Raw genomic sequence first — 25628 nt, forward strand, 5'->3', positions numbered from 1 at the left:
AAGTTTATCTTCAAACGTAATTATGGTTAGGTAATAATTTGATACCAAACGAATGGGAATGGAAAATTGGTAATTTTTTAATGCCAAATCTCATGAATCAGCAACCTGCCCCTGAAAAATTGATAAAAATTATCTTTTGCAAATGCAAATCAGGATGTGGAGGAAATTGCGGATGCAGGAAAACGGGATTATTCTGTTCACCAGCTTGCTCAGGATGCAACGGCGACAACTGCTCCAATTGTTCCCCTACGATTTTGGTAGAAAATAAACTCGAAAAAGAAGTTTAAAAAAATGTTTAAAATATAAAGATTTAAACATTTAAATTTAAACATTATGTAAAAAAACAATATAAACTATTTACCTATAATACTTTCATATTTTGTATCACTTTTATTCACTTTTGTAATGTTATTTTTTATTCTGTAAAATATTACATTTCGAATTTTATAAATTGTAATCAATAAAAACATAACTAACTGTCTGAAAAACCTCTTTTTTATAATTATTTTAAGTTTATAAGCAAAAAATGCAACCTAGTACGTTTAAAAAATGTTTTGTCTTAGAATTTCCATTTTTCGGAATTTTCTTGAATTTCCTATTTAAAGCGTCAATTTTTAATCCATAAACATTGTAGTGTTTTTAATTACCTACATTAAAAAAAAAACGTTCAAATCCGAGTAGTTTTAACCGGTTTCGAGATAACGCACTTTTTTGGAGAGCAAAAAAATAATAAGGTCTCTGTAAACTGTAACTCAAGACCGTTACAAATAATACTAAAACTTCGAAGGAAGATCCACTGGAAGGCACACACTGGATGTATGACAATACTGTGCCGTCGCGAAATAACGAGGAACTCGATCCTGACGATTCTGTATCTCTATCACAAGTGTCTGATGATTCGAGCGTCGCAAAAAAGCGACATAGAAGTTGAAAACCAAGCACAATATAAGAGCAACATTCAAAAGTTGAGGCAAGAAATGAACGATAAAGTGAATAAAATAAAAGAATCATACAAATGTCAAATTTGAGACATAAAGGTGAAACTTCACCATGCATTAACACTCAGTTACCTTTACGTTTTCATACACCCCGATATTACTCACCAGGGTCTGAGAGACCCCTGTCGTTTTCTCTAGCTTGTATCTTTAAGACAAATGCATCAATTTGAAGTCTTTTTTTTTAATCGATGCGTCTTTCAAAGATCTACAAGACTGTGCAAGTTAGATTATTCCAAGTTAAAAAATGTAATGTTATTTAAAAAAAAAGGAAGATGTTTTTCTGAAAAAGCGAAAAAGATGCTTTTTTTTCAAGTTGACGTAGTACTGACTACTGACTAAAAAAGATACAAGGGTTTATGAACGTTTTAAAGACCCTGCACGTTTTAACAATGTGCAGGGTCTTTCAGACCCAGGTGAGGTAACTGAGGGTTAATTGTTACTGTGAACCAGGTGAGGAAAAATTCTGCTTATGTACTGGTTTATATTATGAAACTAGTATGGTGTGATCGGTATGTGTCAATTATCATCGTAGTACATTTCTCATTATATTGTCAGTGCAATTTTGATCTCCATGATCTCCTGTGGTCTGTAATTGTCTGTGTCTATGCTCTCGTACGTTTATTGTAATTGATACGTTTTTCATTACTGTGTAGTAATGAAATAGATTGCTTGTGCTATTTCAGTAACTTATATTGAAATGCGAATTACTTGTTACTAACATACCGTTGTGTGATTTTCTATTTGTATGTTGTAGTACTGTAGTATTGTTAGACAGAATGGGAAGCGTTGGAAAATGGTGAATTGTCCAGCCTGCGTGATGCGTATATACAATCATCAATTAGAGGAGCAGATTGCGCTAATTAGACAGGACATTGTCAACGCTCTTCAAAGAACAATTTCAGGTAGATGTGGATTAAACCATTTCGGTTATGTGAAAGATCGTGGGACAATAAACAGAAAAGGATATTATTATGTACAAAATATGATTTATTATCATCTAATCTGCACAGAATCTTCCTCAGTCAATACATAATAATATAAAAAAAAATTAGGTTATAAATATTAAAATAAATAAAAATAGATAACGGTGAAACTGAGCTAGTCCTCACCATATAAAAGAGAAATAAAATATAAAAAATTAAACATGATGTTTTAGCATGACCTAATCTCTTTTTATATTATTATGTATTGGTTGAGGAAGGCTCTGTGCAGTTTGAATTGTTCTACGAACTTTGCTTAAATGATAATAAATCATATTTTATGTAATAAAATTTTTTTCTGCTTGTTTATTGTTCCACGATCCTTTCACTTTGCTTTGCAAATAGGGATCTGACCTTAGTTTATCATTCCGGTTATGTTCTCGAGCAAGATAATTTCTGAATGTTGTATGTGTGTTCTCGTACAAACTTTGAATAATCGAATAGCTAATAAGTATTATCTTATATATTTATGGCTTATTAGGAGCTATGATAACATTATTGTAAAATCTATTATAATTGCAGACACTATATTGCCGGCAGAAGAGTCAGTGGAGCCAGAAGAAATTAATTGGGCGGCCAAATATTTAACCCTTAAATGCCACACTCTCAAGAATCTCGTAAATGACACATGGGGTCTAAAAGACCCCAGCATGAAAAATGTCTCATTACTCATTGTTTTTGATATTTAATTATGGGGTCCGCTAGACCCCGGGTGGCATTTAAACCTCAAACAAAAAAACTCCCAAGCTCCCCAAGCTTGACGACCAATCGGACCAATTTCAAATTTAATTTCTCCATATTGAACCTGATGAGGCTAGAGATATAAGTGTTGTGATTTTATTCACTAGCAGACGAAATTATTACCGATATTAATTTGTTATGTCAAGAGCCCTACGAGAATACCCTGACTAGTGAGCTTTCGCTGCAGAAACCCCCTGGACTGCCCTTTATATAGCAGTCGATGTCGAATATTTCTTACGAGCAAAGGAACCGGCGATGCACGCGTAGCGGGCGCGCGCCGAACTCTCTCGCCGCGCGAGCCCATGCTGCCGCTCGCGCCGCGCGCTTTCCGTCGTAGTCCGTGTTACTTGACGCGCGCTTGTGGTGGATGGCTGACCGCCACACCCTGCAATTCGGAGAAAAGTATACCATCGCATTACAGAAAATGAAAAAAGGCAATTGGCCTACCGCGACCATCACGATATCGGAGGCAGTCGTTAAAGTTAATCGCCGAATCCTACCACCACCCTCGATTTTCGTACGTAAAATCAAACGAGCATAATCGGACAATGACGCGATTTAATAATTTATAAAGGTTTTCGTCGAGCAACGATCCCTCGCGGCACTAATCGTTTATTTCTTTCCGAAGCTTATCGGCACCACATTTACTTTTTACTCGCAATTTGCGCTGAATCGACCACACGCGCTCGTAATAAATGTTTAATTCTAAATAATTATAAGTTAAGATTTCATGAATAATGCAAAGCGTCTTTTAAGGACATTGTTTTTTTTTTTATCATAAAAACAAGTTTCTTAATCGTTTTTGGATATGTTCATGGTTATTGTTTAAACATTTTTTGAATAATAAAAGTGGTATTTATTTAAATTTCCCTGTGATGAGAATTTCTTACGTAATTCCTGTGTTCTTCTTTGAGAAAGACTTGCTGTGGTTGTTAATTTTACTTAAAAATATTCATCCATATTGTTTTTTAAAGAATTCTTAAAACATTTTCTATAAAATATTAAAAGTGTAATAATTAAACTTAATGCTTTTCTTATTTTTAACGTATATAAAATTTAGTAATAAAAATCGTATTTCTGATAACTTGATACAATCATCGATAATTATTGTAGTGGTAAAAAAACAAAGTTATCTATGTTTCTATGTCTCAAATATCGTGAAACTTTATATAATATCCTTGCCAACGAGTATACTGTGACAGTTCTCGACTGGACATAAGTAAATCAAAGTGCAACGAAAATGCCAGGGAAGATCGGTTCTTTGTGTACACTATATTTTTGGTAATTGCGCTTTCTATTTTCACTCAGGTACGTAATATAAATTTTCGGCAATTTATTTGTTAACAATTTTATAAATAACAATAGCAAAATATATTTTCTAAAAAGTTAATTTATAAGAATTTTGCTACTGTACATTTTTGATATTATTATGTTAATACAATTTAAAATTTTAGGTCCTAGTAATTTTTTTATATAAAATTAGTCTAGAGAATGTGGATAATAATTAACAGTTGCTATAGATTACGCAATGTTAATATTAAAAACTGAAGGATTAAATAATTCTAATTTCTAATAATTACATAATCAAAAAATTTGTTTCACCGTATAGTTACAGCTAATTTAATTTAAATGTAAACAATCGCTTTTCTAATTTTATTTTAATGGGATTATTTCGAAAGATCTTTTATTAGTTTATGTTTTATTTATGTCTTTTTTAAGGTGAGGCATTGAAGTATTATAATTGCAATTCGTTGACCAGTGCAACCTGTAAAAAAAGGCCAATATCGGGGAAGTACTGTCATGTCTGGATAATAACATATGTGTATCATATAATATCGGTAAGTATCTAAAATAAATAATCTTATGACTTTTAACACATTGGATCCTATATCCAGAAACGCCCCCCCCACGTACCTACAGGGGTAATGTTGCAGGTTGTAGAGGCTTTAGTTTGTTCTATTTTTATATATGCTATATAATAATAAAAAAACTTATTTGGAATTTTTTCGAATATTCGAGTTTTTTCTAATTTTCTTCCAGTAACTTGCAAAACTCGCATATATAATTTTAATTCTAAGCAATTTTATAAAAAATAAATCTTTAACATTGTATGTATGTATGATGGTATATATATGTAGTAAGAACCTTATTGTAATATAATAGTAAATCTTCTTTTTCCAGAATATGATGGCAGAAAAACTCATCACACGTAGCTGCGGTTATCGCGACTTTTGTAAATTACAAATCCTAACGAAATCCAAAATTGTAAAGAATGCAACACAGACCTGTGTAAAGCTTGACACTAATGCGGTATCAACGAAAAGTCGTTAAAAAACAGCTATTACTGTAAAATTGGAAATTTTATTTTGAAAGCCACGGATTATAATAAGAATATGTAAAAACTACGTGTTTTGTTCATGCCTGTCTTTGTTATACACCTTTTGCCAAAATGTATATAAGACGCACGAAATAATTTATTATTAATTCATCATGCGTAATGCTGTTTATCTCGCCGTGCAATTATTGTGATGAGCATTTTTTATGCGATTCCTGTGATATGTTATTGTTTATAAATTTATATACATAACACATCGTTATAACTTTTATTCTTTGACTTCAGCACAATGTCCGGCGCAAATCGATAATCATTCTTTGTGCGTCCGAATGAATATTCTCCGCGAAACTTGTATCTGCTTTAACGATGCTAATTCTGAAGATATTCAAGAATGTCCAGCTGACATTTATAAACGTGGCTATAAATATTATAAGAATGTTAAATTTAAATTTAATTAAATTTGATTAACAATTTAATTTAATTTAGACCGTTTATTTAAATTGCACGCCAGATAAGAAACATCATAATTTGTTAAATATTAAATGAGAGAAGAGTGCACTGTCTTATCTTTTTTATCTTATATCTTAATGTAGTTGATTTTTAATAACTTTATACAACTTCAGTTAATATTTAATGTTTTTCTAATTTAGAGTAGTGACTGATTTTTTAACTTTTTATATATTGCAAGATAGAAGATGTATCTTTTACAACTCTCTTTCTTTTTTTGTTTTTCTCTTATTAATTTAAGTAGACCATTTTATTGAAAAATAAAAAACAAAAAATAGAAAAATATGCCACTGTCGTAATCTTTCCCTGCATCAAGTTTCACCTAGACGATATAATTTATACGTACAAGACAGAAGAGTTATATACGAAGATTGACCGTGGAAAGGGTTAAAGATCGATTTGCGTCGTGCGGTGAGCAAGCATCACTATTTCGATTTCACGGAAGTAGAGAAGGATGTTGCAAAAATATGAATTACTCTCGGCAAAATAAATCGACGAGACTTCGAGAGATTTCGCATTGCGTGACTCGCGTATTAAGAAGATCATGGTGTTCGAAAAAGCGAAGTTCGAGCACGACGGGCATATAGATCGAATGCTCGATCATTTCTGCTCCATTAGTCGATCAGTGTCACGCGTCGAAAACACGTGTGGAAAACGGGAAGATTACTTTTGCTCGCCGCGATAATTCCGGGCCAAATTCTCAAGATATGTTTCTCAGCGGGGGCCGAAAACGAAACACGAGATATTGTGTCTGAGAATGAAGAAAACGTGCGCGTAATATGTCATCTTCGTGGCGATTAGAGGCAAACGAAATACATTTCGCTTGCTCTCGAGACGTTTCTCATGTGGTTTACGTTTTGCTGTAATAAACCTCTTGTCAATTATACAGGCACCTTACGTTTTACAACGATAAACCGGTACCTCGCTATCCAGATAAAACTAAACGTATGTAAATGTTGCTATCTTAATAGAATATTGGCGTTAAAATGTCTTTTTTGAAACGATGGTAAATGAAATAGCTAGATAAATCCACGGATATATGTACGTCTCTCGCCCGCGGAAAACTTGCCCCGACTCTAGATAAATATTAGTGGAGGCAAAAAATAGGTTTTTATCTCGGAACCGGTTAAAACTACTCGAATTTGAACGTTTTTTTTTATGTAGGTAAGTAAAAACACTACAATCGTTTATGGGTTAAAATTGACGCTTTAAATAGGAAATTCAAGAAAATTCCGAAAAATTTGAAATTTTAAGACAAAACATTTGTTAAACGTACTAGCTTGCACTTTTGCTTATAAACTTAAAATAATTATAAAAAAGAGGTTCTTCAAATAGTTAATATGTTTTATTGATTACAATTTATAAAAATTCGAAATGTAATATTTTACAGAATAAACATAACATTACAAAAATAATAAATGTGATACAAATATAAAAGTAGGTAAATAGTTTATATTGTTTTTTACATAATGTTTAAATTAAATGTTTAAATCTTTATATTTTAAATATTTTTAAACATAGTCAACGATAAATTATTTAAAGAACGGCGGTTTCATTCTGCTTCCAAAAATATCAATGCCAACAACTTTGTTCACATAATTGTGGTGGGATGCTTTTGCATCGCGTTATGGCAAATTAACGAAAAGTTTGAGTTCACTATTAAACAGTTATGTAAGATATATTAATAGATATTACGGCAATAACGTAACAATTGGTATTTGACGGGTATGAAAAGAGACCATTTAAAGCAGCAGAACGAAGCCACCGTTCTTTAAATAATCATCGGTTGACTATGCTTTCGAAGAAGATATGCAACTCAAAGTCGCACAAGAGAAATTTCTTTCGAATAAAAAACAACAAAGCCAGATTTATAGATAAATTAAGGCAAAAATTAACGCAAAATGGCATTTTATCAAACAAGCAGACGGCGATGCCGACCGATTAAATCGTAACTACAGCTGTCGATTCATCATTTTGCAATGTTGTTGTAGTGGCTGAGGACATTGATGTTCTAGTGCTTTTAACAGCTTTAACACCAAACAAAAAAGAATATATTTTCTAAAACCACCAAGAGGACAAAATACCACAAAAAGTTTATTCATCTGCCAGTTCTCGATAAAATGCCAATGTGTAAACAACATGTGCTTTTTCTACATGCCTTTACAGGCTGCGATACAACATCGGCATTCTACAACAAAGGTAAAAATAAGTTTGCATCTAAGTTTGAAACTCGAAGAGATTTGCAAGATGCTGCTGAAGTATTCAGACAAGAAAATCAACATGTTGAGGACATTTTTAAGGCTGGAGTGAAAAGCATTCTTGCTTTATACGGCGCTCCATCATCCGATCTCGATTTGAACCAATATAGATATCAATGCCTTACCACAGCCAACGAAAAAATATTCGGTGACAATTATTCAATTTACCGTGCACAGCAGATGCAGCTCTAGAACACTTAAAAAAAGTTTATCTTTCAAACGCAATTATGGTTAGGTAATAATTTGATATCAAACGAATGGGGATGGAAAATTGGTAATTTGGAAGGCACACACTGGATGTATGACAATACTGTGCCGTCGCGAAATAACGAGGAACTCGATCCTGACGATTCTGTATCTCTATCACAAGTGTCTGATGATTCGAGCGTCGCAAAAGCGACATAGAAGTTGAAAACCAAGCACAATATAAGAGCAACATTCAAAAGTTGAGGCAAGAAATGAACGATAAAGTGAATAAAATAAAAGAATCATACAAATGTCAAATTCGAGACATAAAGGTGAAACTTCACCATGCATTAACATTTAGTTACCTTACGTTTTTTACACCCCGATATTACCTCACCAGGGTCTGAGAGACCCCTGTCGTTTTCTCTAGCTTGTATCTTTAAGACAAATGCATCAATTTGAAGTCTTTTTTTTTAATCGATGCGTCTTTTAAAGATCTACAAGACTGTGCAAGTTAGATTATTCCAAGTTAAAAAATGTAAATGTTATTTAAAAAAAAAGGAAGATGTTTTTCTGAAAAAGCGAAAAAGATTGCTTTTTTTTTCAAGTTGACGTAGTACTGACTACTGACTAAAAAAGATACAAGGGTTTTATGAACGTTTTAAAGACCCTGCACGTTTTAACAATGTGCAGGGTCTCTCAGACCCAGGTGAGGTAACTGAGGGTTAATTGTTACTGTGAACCAGGTGAGGAAAAATTCTGCTTATGTACTGTTTATATATGAAAACTAGTATGGTGTGATCGGTATGTGTCAATTATCATCGTAGTACATTTCTCATTATATTGTCAGTGCAATTTTGATCTCCATGATCTCCTGTGGTCTGTAATTGTCTGTGTCTATGCTCTCGTACGTTTATTGTAATTGATACGTTTTTCATTACTGTGTAGTAATGAAATAGTTGCTTGTGCTATTTAGTAACTTATATTGAAATGCGAATTTACTTGTTACTAACATACCGTTGTGTGATTTCCTATTTGTATTGTTGTAGTACTGTAGTATTGTTAGACAGAATGGGAAGCGTTGGAAAATGGTGAATTGTCCAGCCTGCGTGATGCGTATATACAATCATCAATTAGAGGAGCAGATTGCGCTAGCTAGACAGAACACTGTTCAACGCTCTTCAAGAACAATTTCAGGTAAATGTGGATTAAACCATTTCGGTTATGTGGAAAGATCGTGGGACAATAAACAGAAAAGGATATTATCATAATAAAATATGATTTATTATCATCTAATCTGCACAGAATCTTTCTCAGTCACTACATAATAATATAAAAAGAAATTAGGTTATAAATATTAAAATAAATAAAAATAGATAACGGTGAAACTGAGCTAGTCCTCACCATATAAAAGAGAAATAAAATATAAAAAATTAAACATGATGTTTTAGCATGACTTAATCTCTTTTTATATTATTATGTATTTATTGAGGAAGGCTCTGTGCAGTTTGAATCGTTCTACGAACTTTGATTAAATGATAATAAATCATATTTTATGTAATAAAATTTTTTTCTGCTTGTTTATTGTTCAACGATCCTTTCACTTTGCTTTGCAAATAGGGACCTGACCTTAGTTTATCATTCCGGTTATGTTCTCGAGCAAGATAATTTCTGAATGTTGTATGTGTGTTCTCGTACAAACTTTGAATAAATCGAATAGCTAATAAGTATTATCTTTATATATTTATGGCTTATTAGGAGCTATGATAACATTTATTGTAAAATCTATTATAATTGCAGACACTATATTGCCGGCAGAAGAGTCAGTGGAGCCAGAAGAAATTAATTGGGCGGCCAAATATTTAACCCTTAAATGCCACACTCTCAAGAATCTCGTAAATGACACATGGGGTCTAAAAGACCCCAGCATGAAAAATGTCTCATTACTCATTGTTTTTGATATTTAATTATGGGGTCCGCTAGACCCCGGGTGGCATTTAAACCTCAAACAAAAAAAAAAAACTCCCAAGCTCCCCAAGCTTGACGACCAATCGGACCAATTTCAAATTTAATTTCTCCATATTGAACCCTGATGAGGCTAGAGATATAAGTGTTGTGATTTTATTCACTAGCAGACGAAATTATTACCGATATTAATATTGTTATGTCAAGAGCCCTACGAGAACACCCTGACTAGTGAGCTTTCGCTGCAGAACCCCCCTGGACTGCCCTTTATATAGCAGTCGATGTCGAATATTTCTTACGAGCAAAGGAACCGGCGATGCACCGCGTAGCGGGCGCGCGCCGAACTCTCTCGCCGCGCGAGCCCATGCTGCCGCTCGCGCCGCGCGCTTTCCGTCGTAGTCCGTGTTACTTGACGCGCGCTTGTGGTGGATGGCTGACCGCCACACCCTGCAATTCGGAGAAAAGTATACCATCGCATTACAGAAAATGAAAAAAGGCAATTGGCCTACCGCGACCATCACGATATCGGAGGCAGTCGTTAAAGTTAATCGCCGAATCCTACCACCACCCTCGATTTTCGTTACGTAAAATCAAACGAGCATAATCGGACAATGACGCGATTTAATAATTTATAAAGGTTTCGTCGAGCAACGATCCCTCGCGGCACTAATCGTTTATTTCTTTCCGAAGCTTATCGGCACACATTTACTTTTTACTCGCAATTTGCGCTGAATCGACCACACGCGCTCGTAATAAATGTTTAATTCTAAATAACTATAAGTTAAGATTTCATGAATAATGCAAAGCGTCTTTTAAGGACATTGTTTTTTTTTTTATCATAAAAACAAGTTTCTTAATCGTTTTTGGATATGTTCATGGTTATTGTTTAACATTTTTTGAATAATAAAGTGGTATTTATTTAACTTTCCCTGTGATGAGAATTTCTTACGTAATTCCTGTGTTCTTCTTTGAGAAAGACTTGCTGTGGTTGTAATTTTACTTAAAAATATTCATCCATATTTTTTTTTAAAGAATTCTTAAAACATTTTCTATAAAATGTAAAAGTGTAATAATTAAACTTAATGCTTTTCTTATTTTTAACGTATATAAAAGCATTAGTAATAAAAATCGTATTTCTGATAACTTGATACAATCATCGATAATTTATTGTAGTGGTAAAAAAAGTTATCTATGTTTCTATGTCTCAAATATCGTGAAACTTTATATAATATCCTTGCCAACGAGTATACTGTGACAGTTCTCGACTGGACATAAGTAAATCAAAGTGCAACGAAAATGCCAGGGCAAGATCGGTTCTTTGTGTACACTATATTTTTGGTAATTGCGCTTTCTATTTTTCACTCAGGTACGTAATATAAATTTTCGGCAATTTATTTGTTAACAATTTTATAATAACAATAGCAAAATATTTTCTAAAAAGTTAATTATAAGAATTTTTGCTACTGTACATTTTTGATATTATATGTTAATACAATTTAAAATTTTAGGTCCTTAGTAATTTTTTATATGAAATTAGTCTAGAGAATGTGGATAATAATTAACAGTTGCTATAGATTACGCAATGTTAATATTAAAAACTGAAGGATTAAATAATTCTAATTTCTAATAATTACATAATCAAAAAATTTGTTTCACCGTATAGTTACAGTTAATTTAATTTAAATGTAAACAATCGCTTTTCTAATTTTATTTTAATGGGATTATTTCGAAAGATCTTTTATTAGTTTATTGTTTTATTTATGTCTTTTTTAAGGTGAGGCATTGAAGTATTATAATTGCAATTCGTTGACCAGTGCAACCTGTAAAAAAAGGCCAATATCGAAGGAAGTACTGTCATGTCTGCCTAATAACGTATGTGTATCATATTATATCGGTATCTAAAATAAATAATCTTATGACTTTTAACACACTGGATCCTATATCCAGAATCGCATTATGCTGTCTGCAGATTATTAGTTTCATACTCTGAAGATAATTTTTTTAAAAGAATTTTGAAATATTTCTATAAAATGTTAAGAATGTAATAATTAAATTTATGCATTTCTTATTTTTAACGTATATAAAGGCATTAATAATAGAAATTTCCAATAACACAGAAAATCGTATATCCAATGACACATATATACATATATGAGTCATTCTTGTCAACCGGAACATCCTTTCTTCCCGGAACAGTTTTTGTCACAAAATGTTCTACCAAGGCTCAAAATATATACATATAATATATAAAAATAGGTATGCATATGAGATTTATAATACCAATTCTTAAAAATCATTACCTTAAGAGCTTAGTTCTGCTTTATATATATACCCTACCTCCCATGCTTTGGATTCTCCTAACTTCAAACTGGAATATCTCGGCAATAACAAATCGTCTGTGAGCGTTCGAAAATGAATTTGGAAGGGGAAAAACAGTACTTTAAAGCCAGGTCGAAATTTGTATCGTATCACCGTATCATGATATTTTCTTATCAAAATACGGATATGTTGGTTATAATGATATGCCAAGGCTTTGTTTTCAATCTGTAAAATACGGGATACGAATACGGATTGAAAATAAGGCCTTGGCGTATCATTATAACCAACATTTCCGTATTTTGATAAGAAAATATCATAATACGATACGGTGATACGGTACAAGTCTAAACGCAGCTTAAGATGACCCCGACAGAAATGTGCGGGAAAAATTTCTCATTCTGCAATACTTCCATAAAAGAGGCCAAAATGGCCTATCTTGACACATTTAAGTGCGATTATCTCAGAGACCTGACTTAATAGGCAAATTCTACGGCCAAATTCGGGTTCAGCGCGAAAAATTACATAAGAAACCACTCCTAATTCTAAAACACCAATCCTTTGTAGATCTGTGTAAATTCATACAGTCATCGATAACTTATCGCAGTGATAACAAAAATTATCTACAACCAATACGAGTCTGTAGCGAATAACGTGAAACCTATATAATGAATAATTTATGAACCTTATATAAAAACCTTACAACGAGTACGTGTGACAGTCCTCGATTAGACATAAGTGAATCAAAGTGCAACGAAAATGCAAAGGCAAGATCGGTTCTTTGTGTTCACTATATTTTTGGTACTTGTACTTTCTATTTTTCATTCAGGTACGTAATGCAAATTTCCGGTAATTTATTTGTTAACAATTTTATAAATAACAATAGCAAAAAAATTCTAAAAAAGTTAATCAATAAGAATTTTTGCAACTGTACATTTTTGATATGTTAATACAATTTAAAACTTTAGGTCCTTAGTAATTTTTTTATATAATGAAATTAATCTATAGAATATGGATAATAATTAATAGTTGCTATATATTACGCAATATTAAAAACTAAAAGCCAAAGTTTCTAATAATTACATAATCAAAAAATTTGTTTCACCGTATAGTTACAGTTAATGTCATTTGAATGTAAACAATCGCTTTTCTAATTTTATTTTAATGTAGTGATTTCTAAAAATAATTTTATTAGTTTGTTGTTTTATTTATGTCTTTTTTAAGGTGAAGCATTGAAGTGTCACCATTGCAGTACGTTGATCAGTGCAACTTGTGAAAAAGAGCCGACATCGGAGGAAGTAATACCATGTCTGGATGGCGCATGTGTAACATATAGTATCAGTAAGTATCTAAAATAACAAAATAATGTATATCGGGTAATGTTTTTCTTAAATATTGCAGGCTGTAGAGGCTTTAGTTTGTTCTATTTTTTATATGCTATCATAATGATTAAAAAAACTTATTTAACTTTTTTCCACTATTCGAGTTTTTCTAATTTTCTTCCAATTATACTTGCAAATACTCATATATGTATAATTTTAATTCTGAGCAATTTTATAAAACAATAGAATCTTTAACATTATACGTATGTATATATATTATGTAGTAAAAAATGTATTGTAATATAATAGTGAAACTTTTTTTTCCAGACTATCTTGGCATAAAAGTCTTCACACGTACCTGCGGTTTTCGCGACTTCTGTAAACATGCAGATCCTCTCGAGATCCTAGATTGTAAAGAATGCAACACAGATCTGTGTAATGCTTCTGCTACCAATGCAGTATCAACTATCATAATGATAACCTCAGGATTGATTACGCTGTTATGGACTATTCAATGAATTTTATAGATTATTTTTATAATTATTTAATCTTGTGGCTTGTTATATCATAATCTTTAAAAAAAATGTTTTACATTGTTGTTAAAATATGTATTTTTGTTTTTATAGCCAGCAAGTTTTTTAGCTCTATATCATTTTAATCCAAATTAATCATTACATTGGATGTTATGCGAAAGATAAATATTAAAACAATTTTATTAAATGTGTTACTTAATACAACTCGGTCTTTGCTTTCTTACATAAATGAGCATTAAATTTTTATAAAACATGAAAAAAACCCATATTTAGATTGAAATTTATATAATACAATTATCACATAGAAACATATACCTATTATAATTACATAGAAAAATTCAAATTCAAAATTCAAATTAGATAAAGCAATCATGTAACGATGTCAAAAGAGCATCAAACTTTCTAAAGAACTGAGTGATATTTTCGCGCTATCGCGATTCAACGTAAGACATCTAAGAACTTTTCTTCGGAAGCTATGTATTTCTGCGTTATGCAAAACTGGGCCGCGGCAGTGTGGGAAATTCCGTTCTGATACGCCAGGAAGAGCGCATACGAGACCTTATTTCTTTCGCGAATCACAATGAGTGAGGAAATTCTCAAGGTTCCATGTCCCTCTCAGCATTCGCCGCACTTCTCTTACGCATCATGATAAAGTGTAGATCTAACTGTAAAGTCTTAGACCGCTGGCTACGCAATGAAATTGCATAAAGACAGTCTATTTTAATAATAAAATGCTTTTTCTGCGATGCTGTCGCGATCTTGTCTTGACTATACTTTTGTTACACCAGCGGACGAAGAAAAATATATGTTTTGTATAAAAACTGTAAAAAATTAAATAATATTATAAAGATATGTAAAATTAGAATTCTGTTGTTTTAAATAAATAACCATTTAACGCAACCATATCTTTTATAGCTATATCACGATGTTGCATAATAGAAAATTATTCCGTTCCGAATAATATATTAAAAGCTTGATTCAATGCTCAATTATCATCTGAATGTAAAGAATTTTAAAACTAATATACAAATAATATTAATATATAAAACTTATGTATAATTATTAACTGTATATACATGTATATGGTATTATTTATATTACCTATTAAATTTAAAATTGCAAAGTTACAAAACAGCTATTACTGTAAAATTGAAATTTTATTTTGAAAACTGACCATAATAAAAATATTAAAAATTATGTGTTTTGTTCATGCCTGTCTTCGCACACCTCTTGTCAAAATGTATAAGACCCGCGAAATAATTTATTATTAATTCATCGCGCGTAACGCCGTTTATCTCGCCGTACAATGACTGTGATGAGCATTTCTTGCGCGATTCCTGTGTATATTGTTTATAAATTCATATACATGACACATCGCTATAACTTTTATCCCTTGACTCCCACATAATGCATAATATGTTAGCAGCTGGTTCCTCGTACATGGCGTGCATGTAATTTTCCATTAATATCGCGTGTAAAAACGGTAGAATAAGGTTCTTTTTCAACGATAATTTCCGACGAAACTTACGGCGATCGCGGCGACCCTAATTGAATGAAATCTCCGGTATATCAATAATTTCGCCGCCGCTTTTTAATTTGTTCATTCTTGCAAGACTGCCTTTTTTATTCGTGGAAATATTTATGACGTATCACAATAAGTTTATTTTAACACGTATCTATTTGCAAGATTATTGTTTCACAGTAATTTCGATTGCAATCACATTCGATTTCTCATAAAATAAGATAAGATATACATTTCAATGGTTTTTATCTGATATATCGTAGACATATAATTATATCAAATTTATTTTTCTTAACGTACGAAAAACATGTTCACATTTTTTAAAATTTCCTCTAGTATAGTAGTGAATATTTTTCTATTTGAAGATTACAATGCTTCGCACGATTCAAAAGCTCTCGTACCATTTAATCGTATCTCGATAATCATTCTGCTTTTACAGATTAGCATTGTCATCGGATTAGTATTCGTTCAATTTGGACGCGTTTAATTAACTAAAGAACATTTAGATGGTCCTGTGTTCTACTGCTAAATCCTCTCAACATCTCTATATTTGCGCTTCAAGACGCCCATAATATGTTTATCAACGACGTTACCGGATGCAGTAAACGGAATTGTGTTACGCTCACGTGGATAATACCGTGGAGTTAGCATCGACAAATTTCGCGGCCAGCTCGAGCTTCGCGTTTCAGAAAACTTTATACGTCATTTAAAAAAATATTATTTGATATGAGATGACTATATTATGTAAATAATGTATGTGTATATATATATATATATATATATATATATATATATATATAATTGTAAAAATGTATTAAGATTTATTGTTAAAATTCAACTATTATAAAATATGTTAAAAAGATTTGCCTTCTAATCATAAAGTTATTATAAAAGCTTGCAAAGTTGAAATAAAGAGATTTTGGATAATAAATAGGCAGCCGTAGCTGTGATATTTTATCCCTTATATTGTTGAAAGAACTAAACACATACATGCATATAAAACTTTATATCTTTAAATAAACAAACAAAGGCAAATAAGAGCTAACTCGCAAACGGTGGTCGTGCGAAAGTAATAAAACTCAAATTACAATAATAAATAAATTAATATAATAAGGTAAACGTTTCGGTCCTTAGTTTGGACCCTCCTCAGTACATACAAAACAATGGTCAGGTGCTTCGATGCAGTGGCCAAGATGTAGTAAAAAATGCAGTCAACATGTTCGCTTTCTAAGATATTCTGTGAGAGTATGGATCTCGTATCGTCAATGTGACTGTTGCCTTAATTCGGTAAATAGAGATTAAAGTTAGTTGAAAACTTTGTTTGTTATTGTTATTGAGAGCTTTATCTTTGATTTTATATCTTTAGATACAATCATCGATAATTTATCATGGTGATAAAAAAAGTGATTTATGTTTCCATAGCAAATATCGTGGAACGATTTATATAATAATCTTGCCAACGAGTATACTGTGACAGTTCTCGATTGGACATAGGTAAATCTGGTAAATCAAGGTGCAACGAAAATGCCAGGGCAAGATCGGTTCTTTTTGTTCACTATATTTTTGGTAGTTGTGCTTTCTATTTTTCACTCAGGTACGTAATATAAATTTTCGGCAATTTATTTGTTAACAATTTTATAAATAATAGCAAAATATTTTCTAAAAAGTTAATTTACAAGAATTTTTGCTACTGTACATTTTTGATATTATATGTTAATACAATTTAAAATTTTAGGTTCTTAGTATTTTTTTTATATAATAAAATTAGTCTAGAGAATGTGGATAATAATTAACAGTTGCTATAGATAGATTACGCAATGTTAATATTAAAAACTGAAGGATTAAATAATTCTAATTTCTAATAATTACATAATCAAAAAATTTGTTTTACCGTATAGTTACAGTTAATTTTATTTGAATGTAAACAAATGCTTTTCTAATTTTATTTTAATGAAGTCATTTCTAAAGATCTTTTTATTAGTTATTGTTTTATTTATGTCTTTTTTAAGGTGAGGCGGACTGGTTGAAGTGTTATAATTGCAATTCGGCGGTTAGTGCAACCTGTGAACATAATCCATCCTCGGGGGAAGTAGTGTCATGTAGTCAGGATAATAACGTATGTGTATCATATAATATCGGTAAGTATCTAAAATAAATAATCTTATGACTTTTAACACATTGGATCCTATATATCCAGAATAACGTACATGGGTAATGTTGCAGGTTGTAGAGGCTTTAGTTTGTTCTATTTTTTATATATGCTATCATAATAATAAAAAAACTTGTTTGAATTTTTTCCAATATTCGGGTTTTTTCTAATTTTCTTCCAGTAACTTGCAAAAACTTGCATACATAATTTTAATTCTAATTGTATGTATGTATGATGTACATATGTAGTAAGAAATTTATTGTAATATATAATAGTGAATCTTTTTTTTCCAGAAAATAATGGCAGAAAACTCACCATGCGTACCTGCGGTCATCGCGACTTCTGTAAATATACAAATCCCGGCGTAATAAAAAATTGTAGAGAATGCACCCATGATCTGTGTAAAGGTTGATACTAATGTGGTATCAACGAAAAGTAAAACAGCTATTACTGTAGAATTGAAATTTTATTTTGAAAGCCACTGATTATAATAAAAATATGTAAAAACTATGTGTTTTTTGTTCATGCCTGTCTTCGTATTACACCTTTTCCCAAAATGTAAGACGCACGAAATAAATTGTTATTAATTCATCATGCGTAACGCTGTTTATCTCGCCGTGCAATTACTGTGATCAGAATATCTTACGCAATTCCTGTGTTTAAATAAATGTATATGTTGTATACTTATGAAATAAGCTGTCTTTGAGAAAGACTTGCTGTGGTTGTTAATTTTACTTAAAAATATTCATCCATATTTTTTTTTTTTTTTAATTCTTAAAACATTTTCTATAAAATGTTAAAAGTGTAATAATTAAAGTTAATGCATTTCTTATTTTTAACGTATATAAAAGCATTAGTAATAAAAATTGTATTTCCGATAACTTGATACAATCATCGATAATTTATCATAGTGGTAAAAAAAGATATCTATGTTTCTATAGCAAATATCGAGAAAACTTTATATAATATCATTGCCAACAAGTATACTGTGACAGTTCTCGACTGGACATAAGTAAATCAAAGTGCAACGAAAATGCCAGGGCAAGATCGGTTCTTTGTGTACACTATATTTTTAGTAGTCGCGCTTTCTATTTTTCACTCATGTACGTAATATAAATTTTCGGCAATTTATTTGTTAACAATTTTATAAATAACAATAGCAAAATAATTTCTAAAAAGTTAATTTATAAGATATTTTGCTACTGTACATTTTTGATATTATATGTTAATACAATTTCAAATTTTAGGTCCTTAGTAATTTTTTAAATATGAAATTAGTCTAGAGAATGTGGATAATAATTAACAGAGTCGTTATAGATTACGCAATGTTAATATTAAAACCTGAAGGATTAAATAATTCTAATTTCTAATAATTACATAATCAAAAAATTTGTTTCACCGTATAGTTACAGTTAATTTAATTTGAATGTAAACAATCGCCTTTCTAATTTTATTTTAATGAGATCATTTCTAAAGATCTTTTTATTAGTTTATTGTTTTATTTATGTCTTTTTTAAGGTGAGGCATTGAAGTGTTATAATTGCAATTCGTTGATCAGTGCAACCTGTGGAAAATGGCCAATATCGAGTGAAGTACTGTCATGTCTGCCTAATAACGTATGTGTATCATATTATATCGGTAAGTATCTAAAATAAATAATCTTATAACTTTTAACACACTGGATCCTATATCCAGAATAATGTATATGGGTAATGTTGCAGGTTGTAGAGGCTTTAGTTTGTTCTATTTTTTATATATGCTATCATAATGATAAAAAAAACTAATTTGAATTTTTTCCAACATTCAAGTTTTTTTCTAATTTTCTTCCAATAACTTGCAAAAACTCGCATATGCAATTTTAATTCTAAGCAATTTTATAAAAAAATGGAATCTTTAACATTGTATGTATGTATGATGTATATATTATTATGTAGTAAAAAACTTATTGTAATATGATAGAGAATCTTCTCTTTCCAGACTATCTTAGCAAAAAAGTCAACGTACGTAGCTGCGGTTATCGCGACTTCTGTAAATATACAAATCCTACCATAAACCAAAATTGTAAAGAATGCAACACAGACCTGTGTAAAGCTTGACACTAATGCGGTATCAACGAAAAGTCGTAAAACAGCTATTACTGTAAAATTGAAATTTTATTTTGAAAGCCACTAATTATAATAAAAATATGTAAAAACTATGTGTTTTGTTCATGCCTGTCTTCGTATTACACCTTTTCCCAAAATGTAAGACGCACGAAATAATTCATTATTAATTCATCATGCGTAACGCTGTTTATCTCGCCGTGCAATTACTGTGATCAGAATTTTTTACGCAATTCATGTGTTTAAATAAATGTATATGTTCTATGCTTCTGAATTAAGCTGTCTTTGAGAAAGACTTGTTGTGGTTGTTAATTTTACTTAAACATATTCATCCATATTTTTTTTTAAGGATTCTTAAAACATTTTCTATAAAATGTTAAAAGTGTAATAATTAAACTTAATGCATTTACTATTTTTAACGTATATAAAAGCATTAGTAATAGAAATCGCAGCATTAGTAATATTTCCGATAACTTGATACAATCATCAATAAGTTATCATAGTGATAAAAAAAGTTATCTATGTTTCTGTAGCAAACATCGTGGAACTTTATATAATAAACTTTATATAATAACGAGTATACTGTGACAGTTCTCGATTGGACATAGGTAAATCAAGGTGCAACGAAAATGCCAGGGCAAAATCGGTTCTTTGTGTTCACTATATTTTTGGTAGTTGTGCTTTCTATTTTTCACTCAGGTACGTAATATAAATTTTCGGCAATTTATTTGTTAACAATTTTATAAATAATAGCAAAATATTTTCTAAAAAGTTAATTTATAAGAATTTTTGCTACTGTATATTTTTGATATTATATGTTAATACAATTTAAAATTTTAGGTCCTTAGTATTTTTTTTATATAATAAAATTAGTCTAGAGAATGTGGATAATAATTAACAGTTGCTATAGATTACGTAATGTTAATATTAAAAACTGAAGGATTAAATCATTCTAATTTCTAATAATTACATAATCAAAAAATTTGTTTCACCGTATAGTTACAGTTAATTTTATTTGAATGTAAACAATTGCTTTTCTACTTTTATTTTAATGAAGTCATTTTTAAAGATCTTTTTATTAGTTTATTGTTTTATTTATGTCTTTTTTAAGGTGAGGCGGACTGGTTGAAGTGTTATAATTGCAATTCGGCGGTCAGTGCAACCTGTGAACATAATCCAACCTCGGGGGAAGTAGTGTCATGTAGTCAGGATAATAACGTATGTGTATCATATAATATCGGTAAGTATCTAAAATAAATAATCTTATGACTTTTAACACATTGGATCCTATATCCAGAATAACGTACATAGGTAATGTTGCAGGTTGTAGAGGCTTTAGTTTGTTCTATTTTTTATATATGCTATCATAACAATAAAAAAACTTATTTAAATTTTTTCCAATATTCAAGTTTTTTCTAATTTTCTTCCAGTAACTTGCAAAAACTTGCATATAGGTATAATTTTAATTCTTAGCAATTTTATAAAAAAATAGAATCTTTAACATTGTATGTATGTATGATGTATATATATATAGTAAGAAACTTATTGTACAATAATATAATAGTGAATCTTTTTTTTCCAGAATATAATGGCAGAAAACTCATCATACGTACCTGCGGTTATCGCGACTTCTGTAAATCTACAAATCCTGACGTAATCAAAAATTGTAGAGAATGCACCCATGACCAGTGTAAAGGTAAATTTGTTTCACCGTATAGTTACAGTTAATTTTATTTGATTGTAAACAATTGCTTTTCTAATTTTATTTTAATAAGATTATTTCTAAACATCTTTTTATTAGTTTATTGTTTTATTTATGTCTTTTTTAAGGTGAGGGATTGAAGTGTTATAATTGCAATTCGTTGATCAGTGCAACCTGTGAACATAATCCAACCTCGGGGGAAGTAGTGACATGTAGTCTGGATAATAACATATGTGTATCATATAATATCGGTATGTATCTAAAATGAATAATCTTATGACTTTTAACACATTGGATCCTATATCCAGAATAACGTACATGGGTAATGTTGCAGGTTGTAGAGGCTTTAGTTTGTTCTATTTTTTATATATGCTATCATAATGATTAAAAAAACTTATTTGAATTTTTTCCAATATTCGAGTTTTTTCTAATTTTCTTCCAGTAACTTGCAAAAACTCGCATATATAATTTTAATTCTAAGCAATTTTATAAAAAAAATGGAATCTTTAACATTGTATGTATGTATAATGTAGGTACATATGTAGTAAGAAACTTATTGTAATATAATAGTGAATCTTTTTTTTCCAGAAAATAATGGCAGAAAACTCACCATACGTACCTGCGGTTATCGCGACTTCTGTAAATATACAAATCCTGACGTAATCAAAAATTGTAAAGAATGCACCAATGACCTATGTAAAGGTTGATACTAACGCGGTATCAACGAAAAGTTGTAAAACAGCTATTACTGTAAAATTGAAATTTTATTTTGAAAGCCACCGATTATAATAAAAATATGTAAAAACTATGCGTTTTGTTCATGCCTGTCTTCGTATTACACCTTTTCCCAAAATGTAAGACGCACGAAATAATTTATTATTAATTCAATTTATTCATCATGTGTAACGCTTTTTTCTTGCCGTGCAATTATTGTGATGAGCATATTTTATGCAATTCCTGTGTATATTGTTTATAAATTCATATATACATGACACATCGCTATAACTTTTATCCCTTGACTCCCACATAATGCATAATATGTTAGCAGCTGGTTCCTCGTACATGGCGCGCATGTAATTTTCCATTAATATCGCGTGTAAAAACGGTAGAATAAGGTTCTTTTTCAATGATAATTTCCGACGAAACTTTCGGCGATCGCGGCGACCCTAATTGAATTAAATCTCCGGTATACCAATAATTTCGCCGCCGCTTTTTAATTTGTTCATTCTTGCAAGACTGCCTTTTTTATTCGTGAAACAATAAGTTTATTTTAACACGTATCTATTTGCAAGATTATTTGTTTCACAGTAATTTTGATTGCAATCACATTCGATTTCTCATAAAATAAGATAAGATATACATTTCAATGGTTTTTATCTGATATATCGTAGACATATAATTATATCAAAGAATTTTATTTTTCTTAACGTACGAAGAACATGTTCACATTTTTTAAAATTTCCTCTAGTATAGTAGTGAATATTTTTCTATTTGAAGATTACAATGCTTCGCACGATTCGAACATGCTCTCGTACCATTTAATCGTGTATCGATAATCATTCTGCTTTTCCGGATTAGCATTGTCATCGGATTAGTATTCGTTCAATCTGGACGCGTTTAATTAGGTAACTAAAGAACATTTAGATGGTCTTGTGTTCTACTGCTAAATCCTCCCAACATCTCTATATTTGCGCTTCAAGACGCCCATAATATGTTTATCAACGACGTTACCGGATGCAGTAAACGGAATTGTGTTACGCTCACGTGGATAATACCGTGGAGTTAGCATCGACGAATTTTGCGGCCAGCTCGAGCTTCGCGTTTCAGAAAACTTTATACGTTATTTAAAAAATATTATTTGATATGAGATTACTATATTATGTAAATAAGTGGTCAAGATGTAATAAAAAATGCAGTCAGCATGTTCGCTCTCCAAGATATTTTGTGAGAGTATGGATCTCGTATCGTCAATGTGACTGTTGCCTTAATTCGGTAAATAGAGATTAAAGTTGATTAAAAACTTTGTTTGTTTTGATTGTTTTAAAAACTTTGATTTATTGTTATTGAGAGCTTTATCCTTGATTTTATATCTTTAGATACAATCATCGATAATTTATCATAGTGGTAAAAAAAGTTATCTATGATTCTATAGCAAACATCGTGGAACGATTTATATAATAACCTTGCCAACGAGTATACTGTGACAGTTCTCGATTGGACATATAAGATTAATCAAGGTGCAACGAAAATGCCAGGGCAAGATCGGTTCTTTGTGTTCACTATATTTTTGGTAGTTGTGCTTTCTATTTTTCATTCAGGTACGTAATATAAATTTTCGGCAATTTATTTGTTAACAATTTTATAGATAACAATAGTAAAATATTTTGTAAAAAGTTAATTTATAAGAATTTTTGCTACTGTACATTTTTGATATTATATGTTAATACAATTTAAAATTTTAGGTCCTTAGTAATTTTTTTGTATAATGAAATTAGTCTAGAAAATGTGGATAACAATTAACAGTTGCTATAGATTACGCAATGTTAATATTAAAAATTGAGGCATTAAATAATTCTAATATCTAATAATTACATAATCAAAAAATTTGTTTCACCGTATAGTTACAGTTAATGTAATTTGAATGTAAACAATCGCTTTTCTAATTTTATTTTAATGAAGTCATTTCTAAAGATCTTTTTATTAGTTTATTGTTTTATTTATGTCTTTTTTAAGGTGAGGCATTGAAGTGTTATAATTGCAATTCGGCGATCAGTCCAACCTGTGAAATAGATCCAACATCGGGGGAAGTAGTGTCATGTCTGCATAATAACGTATGTGTATCATATAATATCGGTAAGTATCTAAAATAAATAATCTTATGACTTTTAACACACTGGATCCTATATCCAAAATAATGTACATGGGTAATGTTGCAGGTTGTAGAGGCTTTAGTTTGTTCTATTTTTTATATGAGCTATCATAATAATAAAAAAACTTATTTGAATTTTTTCCAATATTCAAGTTTTTTCTAATTTTCTTCCAGTAACTTGCAAAAACTTGCATATATAATTTTAATTCTAAGCAATTTATTTAATATTATTTCATAAAAAAATAGAATCTTTAACATTGTATGTATGTATGATATATATATGTAGTAAAAAATTTATTGTAATATAATAGTGAATTTTCTTTTTCCAGTCTGTCTTGGCAAAAAAGTTATCATACGTAGCTGCGGTTATCGCGACTTCTGTAAATATACAAATCCTAACGTGATCCAAAATTGTAAAGAATGCGACACAGAACAGTGTAAAAGCTGGATACTAACAAGTACTATAGCTAGCCCATCTACTACAACTGCAGAATCAACTACATTACCAGGTACTACAATTACAGCATCATCATACTACAGTATCAACAAAAAGTTGTAAAACAGTTATTACTGTAAAATTGAAATTTTATTTTGAAAGCCACTGATCATAATAAAATGATTTAAAAACTATGTGTTTTGTACATGCCCCTGTCTTCGTATTACACCTTTTGCCAAAATGTAAAACGCACGAAATAATTTATTATTAATTCATCACGCGTAACGTAGTTTATCTCGCCGTTCAATTATTGTGATGAGCATTTTTTATGCAATTCCTGTGTATATTGTTTATAAATTCATATACATAACACATCGCTATAACTTTTATCCCTTGACTTCCGCACATAATGCACAATACGTTAGCATAAAGTTCCTCACGCGTGGCGCGCATGCAATTTTCCATTAATATCGCGTGGAAGAAACGGCGCGGAGGAGTAAAGTCCTTTTTCAACAATAATTTTCAACGAAACTTTCGGCGATCACGGCGAGTCTAATTGAATTAAATCTCTGATGTGCCCAATAATTTCGTCGCCCGCGCTTTTAAATTTGTTCATTCTTGCGAGACTGACTTTTTTATTCGTAGAAATATTTATGACGTATCATAATAAGTTTATTTTAACACGTATCTATTTGCAGAATATTGTT

At 30.7% G+C, this 25628-nt stretch overlaps 2 protein-coding genes and 2 long non-coding RNA genes across 6 annotated transcripts; all 4 read left to right on the plus strand.

The window, feature by feature from the left end:
- The first annotated feature begins 11213 nt into the window (after positions 1-11213).
- Positions 11214-14993, plus strand: LOC139820243 (uncharacterized). 2 transcript variants are annotated; one of them, XR_011733926.1, is made up of 4 exons: positions 11214-11336; positions 11745-11842; positions 13511-13627; positions 13936-13960. XR_011733926.1 is itself a non-coding variant. In XM_071790386.1 (3 exons), the coding sequence occupies exons 1-3, from the start codon at positions 13046-13048 to the stop codon at positions 14124-14126; spliced, it is 378 nt and encodes a 125-aa protein (XP_071646487.1). In that variant the 5' UTR covers positions 13004-13045; the 3' UTR covers positions 14127-14993. The 2 variants fall into 2 exon arrangements, 1 of the variants encoding a protein (XP_071646487.1); XM_071790386.1 differs by lacking the exons at positions 11214-11336; positions 11745-11842 and adding an exon at positions 13004-13115 and having other exon boundaries at positions 13936-14993.
- A 2125-nt stretch (positions 14994-17118) lies between these two features.
- Positions 17119-18322, plus strand: LOC139820245 (uncharacterized). The gene is made up of 3 exons (XR_011733928.1): positions 17119-17257; positions 17673-17801; positions 18106-18322. It is a non-coding gene; the product is annotated as an uncharacterized lncRNA (long non-coding RNA).
- A 467-nt stretch (positions 18323-18789) lies between these two features.
- LOC139820247 (uncharacterized) lies at positions 18790-19811 on the plus strand. The gene is made up of 3 exons (XR_011733930.1): positions 18790-18915; positions 19331-19450; positions 19790-19811. It is a non-coding gene; the product is annotated as an uncharacterized lncRNA (long non-coding RNA).
- Positions 19812-20467: 656 nt separating this feature from the next.
- On the plus strand, positions 20468-25115 carry LOC139820242 (uncharacterized). 2 transcript variants are annotated; one of them, XM_071790385.1, is made up of 7 exons: positions 20468-20613; positions 21026-21154; positions 21497-21610; positions 21745-21867; positions 22205-23934; positions 24350-24469; positions 24815-25115. In XM_071790385.1, the coding sequence occupies exons 1-5, from the start codon at positions 20544-20546 to the stop codon at positions 22321-22323; spliced, it is 555 nt and encodes a 184-aa protein (XP_071646486.1). In that variant the 5' UTR covers positions 20468-20543; the 3' UTR covers positions 22324-23934; positions 24350-24469; positions 24815-25115. The 2 variants fall into 2 exon arrangements, 1 of the variants encoding a protein (XP_071646486.1); XR_011733925.1 differs by lacking the exons at positions 21497-21610; positions 21745-21867.
- Positions 25116-25628: the final 513 nt, after the last annotated feature.

The sequence above is a fragment of the Temnothorax longispinosus genome, chromosome 10 (genome assembly GCF_030848805.1).
Source record: "Temnothorax longispinosus isolate EJ_2023e chromosome 10, Tlon_JGU_v1, whole genome shotgun sequence".
NCBI lineage: Eukaryota > Metazoa > Arthropoda > Insecta > Hymenoptera > Formicidae > Temnothorax > Temnothorax longispinosus.

Excerpts from the sequence above, each read along its gene's own strand:
- LOC139820243 (XM_071790386.1), top strand. The coding sequence starts at position 13,046 with ATGCAAAGGCAAGATCGGTTCTTTGTGTTCACTATATTTTTGGTACTT. Across the intron at positions 13,116-13,510 it reads ACTTTCTATTTTTCATTCAG|GTGAAGCATTGAAGTGTCAC; the intron begins GTACGTAATGCA and ends GTCTTTTTTAAG. Across the intron at positions 13,628-13,935 it reads ATGTGTAACATATAGTATCA|ACTATCTTGGCATAAAAGTC; the intron begins GTAAGTATCTAA and ends TTTTTTTTCCAG.
- LOC139820242 (XM_071790385.1), top strand. The coding sequence starts at position 20,544 with ATGCCAGGGCAAAATCGGTTCTTTGTGTTCACTATATTTTTGGTAGTT. Across the intron at positions 21,155-21,496 it reads ATGTGTATCATATAATATCG|AATATAATGGCAGAAAACTC; the intron begins GTAAGTATCTAA and ends TTTTTTTTCCAG. Across the intron at positions 21,868-22,204 it reads ATGTGTATCATATAATATCG|AAAATAATGGCAGAAAACTC; the intron begins GTATGTATCTAA and ends TTTTTTTTCCAG.